This window comes from Eurypyga helias, unplaced genomic scaffold, assembly GCF_000690775.1.
Source record: "Eurypyga helias isolate BGI_N326 unplaced genomic scaffold, ASM69077v1 scaffold48612, whole genome shotgun sequence".
In the NCBI taxonomy this organism is placed as follows: Eukaryota; Metazoa; Chordata; class Aves; order Eurypygiformes; family Eurypygidae; genus Eurypyga; species Eurypyga helias.
Genome location: NW_010238842.1, coordinates 1 through 3,097, shown reverse-complemented (window position 1 = coordinate 3,097; position 3,097 = coordinate 1). Strand labels below are relative to the sequence as shown.

The following is a 3,097-nucleotide window of genomic DNA, read 5'->3' as shown; positions in this document are numbered from 1 at the left end:
AAAGATGCACGTCACACTGTGCCTCAACTGAAACTTGAGCAGATTTCACTATGCATGAGGATGCAAAATGGCAGTCACCTGGGATCTCCTTCCAACCCATGGGCAAGATGACAAGACCACCGCTGCAGCTTCTACTCAGTGTGCTAGGCGACAGCTGACAGATACAGTTGCTTCACACACCAGACAGCTATCACTGCAGGTTTTGCTCTGCCTCTTCGAATACCACCCGCACTTAAAAACCCTAAGGGCAAGCCAGCCACTCCTGACACTTCTGTCTGGACAGTCTTCAGATAGCTCAGCTCTGAGCCCCTCCAGAGCCAACACAGTCCTCTTGCACCAACAGGTTAAACTGTGCAAGCAGATACTGTCCATGAACTCGCACTGTTCCAAAAAGTCAGACATCCACTAAGCTAAACTGTATGAACGTGAAACTTGGCCATCTATGGGAGAATTATTTAACCTTTTCTCAGTTTCTATCCATATCTGTGGTTCCTTTTAGCCACAACCCCCAGAGCTGGAGTATAAAAGAGAATCATCTTGAGCAAGCAGGTCAGTGTACAAGCCGTAAAGTGTTGAAGGATGGCCCCTTCGTTATTCAGTAAAACGGTTTTTTTACTTTTTTTTACTTTGCAGTGAGACAGTTCCTCAATAAAAAAATGCTTACACATTAGATTTTAAAGTAGAAGAAAAGAATTCTCACACAAAAAAGGACATAAATACACAAGTATGTACCTTTTCCAGCACAGAATCTCATAAGTAGCACAACCTTAGACAGTTGTTGAAGTTATTACTGTCCGAGTCTGATTTTGGGCATTAGCATCCTGTCTAGACTGTGTGACCTCCTAAAGAGGGGTACAGAAATACAGCATGTATTGGTGCCCTTTAGAGTTTGGAATTAAGCTACCCTACCTCTACTTAACAAGTATTTGAAATGCTCCAGGCACCGGCAGGCTTCACTGGAAAACTGAGGTGTAACAAAACTTTTTGTCAGTACACTGACATGGACTCATCTTTGCAGCAGGCTGCATTAAGACTGAAGTCTAAATTATACCAGCAAAACAATAGTCCTAAAGAAAACTAATTTAAAACCCAAACAGTCATTTTGGCCTCTATGTGGTGTAGCTACAACAGGGCAGAATTATACAAATCCTGCTCTCAGGTCATTAAGCCGCATGATTATGCCAGCAATACTGTTGAAGAGTGCAAACTTTAGTTGTGTAACACATATATCCCAGGTCCTAACCTGAGCTGTGAATAACAGAAGCCATAAAACCAGCTTAAAGAACATAGGTTGCACACATATCGGATAACGTAAATGATAATTAGCTAAGCGATGCCTCTTTTCCCAGGCTTATAGCTTAGCTGAGAAAGATGCTGGAGACGATTGGAAGCAGACCCTTCATTCTACGCTGAAAGTAGTTCTCAGAGTACCACAATAAAGCACAGTCTACAGCGCCATATTAAACACCTGTCCATCAGTAACTAGTTGATATTATAAAATTGCAGTCATTTGGATTCCATTCCAAACACTTAAATTATTGTGTAAAACTTGGAAGAGCTAATACTGCCACTTCGTTTGTAATGTTTTGTGATGAGATAGATTACAAAATGATCACATCAATGTGCAATTGATGTTCACATGCTGGGTTAAGATTAAAAAAAAAAAAAAACCTCACCAAAAAGCCCTGAAGTGTTAGTGAGACAGACCAGAATAAGAGCTGCAATAAAGTGGACTGATGGACATTTGAACCACAGACAGGACTCGATATTGCAAGAGTGGCAGAATAGAGACAAGGTTTCTTTTATTCTGCTTTTGAAGACAGTCAGTCTAATTGGGTGATTTCAGACACCAAGTCTTGCTTTCATGCTGAATTTAAATAGTTCCAACCTTAAAAGTTCTGACTCCAGATACTGGGCAGCTTTTGTTAGCCCAACTGGCACCCATACAGGGAGACAGTTCAGTGTGCTGTTTGTCTTTGTAGTTAACACTCCCTCGCCGAGCAACCAATCCTTTGTTAGGTATGTGCATTTTCTACATCCTTTTCTTACTCTTTCTGTGCTTGCCGTTTTCCATAACAATGGAGTTCTTTTCCATGCCGAGTTTCACTCTGACTCACACACAGAGAATGCAGTTGACTTGCTGATCCGCCCACGGGAAAACCTTCCTCGGCACGACGGGAAAAAAGTCTCTCCTCCCACAAGACTATTTCAACACCTTTGCCATATGTCCAGAAGATACAACCCGCTACATACCCAAGGAAGGATTATGCCTACCCTGCAGACACATAAGTGACAGCAGCAGAGTATCCAAATTAACTAGCTTAGGTCACGGCAGCAATACCCACGGAGGACTAAGGTTGAGATCACCCTGGCTCTTGGATCTGCAGCCCAGGTTCACCACAACCCATAATGGCATTAGCCTATTTGAAAACAACCACAACACGCCCCAGTCTTGTATCTGCCTCGCCTGGGATGGGATCACACTTTCACCTTATTTCACCGCCCTACTCCAGAAGATAAAGCACCCAGCTAAAACTTTGAAGCATACTACTCCACACTCTCCCAAAAAATGGATTCCAAATTCCTCCCCCTGCCCGGGTCAGACAACGAGGCTATTAAGAGACAGTTTAACCTCAGAGACTCCACTCTGAACAAGATGTGCCATTATCTAGTGTCTATCTGTTGGGGAAATAGGACCTGCCGTAAGCCTCGCTTCAATATTTACACGATCGTTATGCATATACTCTTATAATGTAAATAAGCCCAGGATGAACAATCACAGAAGGACACTGTGCAAAGGTATGCGTAGATACGGCGACGGTGTTTGCTGTAAAAGGTAACGAAACGTGAACCTTAAGGCAGTTAAATATTAAGATGAATGACTCGGTTGTGGGGTTTTTTTTTCCCTAAGCAGCATTCGTGTTCAGTACACAGTAACATAAACTAACAAACATAAGAATTAGGATTAAAAACAAACAAAAACCAAACTCTGTAGCTTTTCTGACTGGGGAAAAAAGGGACGATCGGGTCATTAAAGTTTGTATATGTTAGTAAGGCTGCTAGCCGAGCACCAGACTAGGTACAGATCCGGGAAAGC

The 3,097-nt window shown here is 42.6% G+C and overlaps 1 protein-coding gene across 1 annotated transcript in view; it reads right to left on the bottom strand.

The window, feature by feature from the left end:
- F2RL1 (coagulation factor II (thrombin) receptor-like 1) overlaps positions 1-2,095 on the bottom strand; it is a 3,733-nt gene extending 1,638 nt beyond the window's left edge. The window contains exon 1 of the mRNA XM_010147959.1: positions 2,050-2,095. Coding sequence (XP_010146261.1) covers positions 2,050-2,095 — 46 coding nt within the window. The remainder of the gene's footprint in view (positions 1-2,049) is intronic.
- Positions 2,096-3,097: the final 1,002 nt, after the last annotated feature.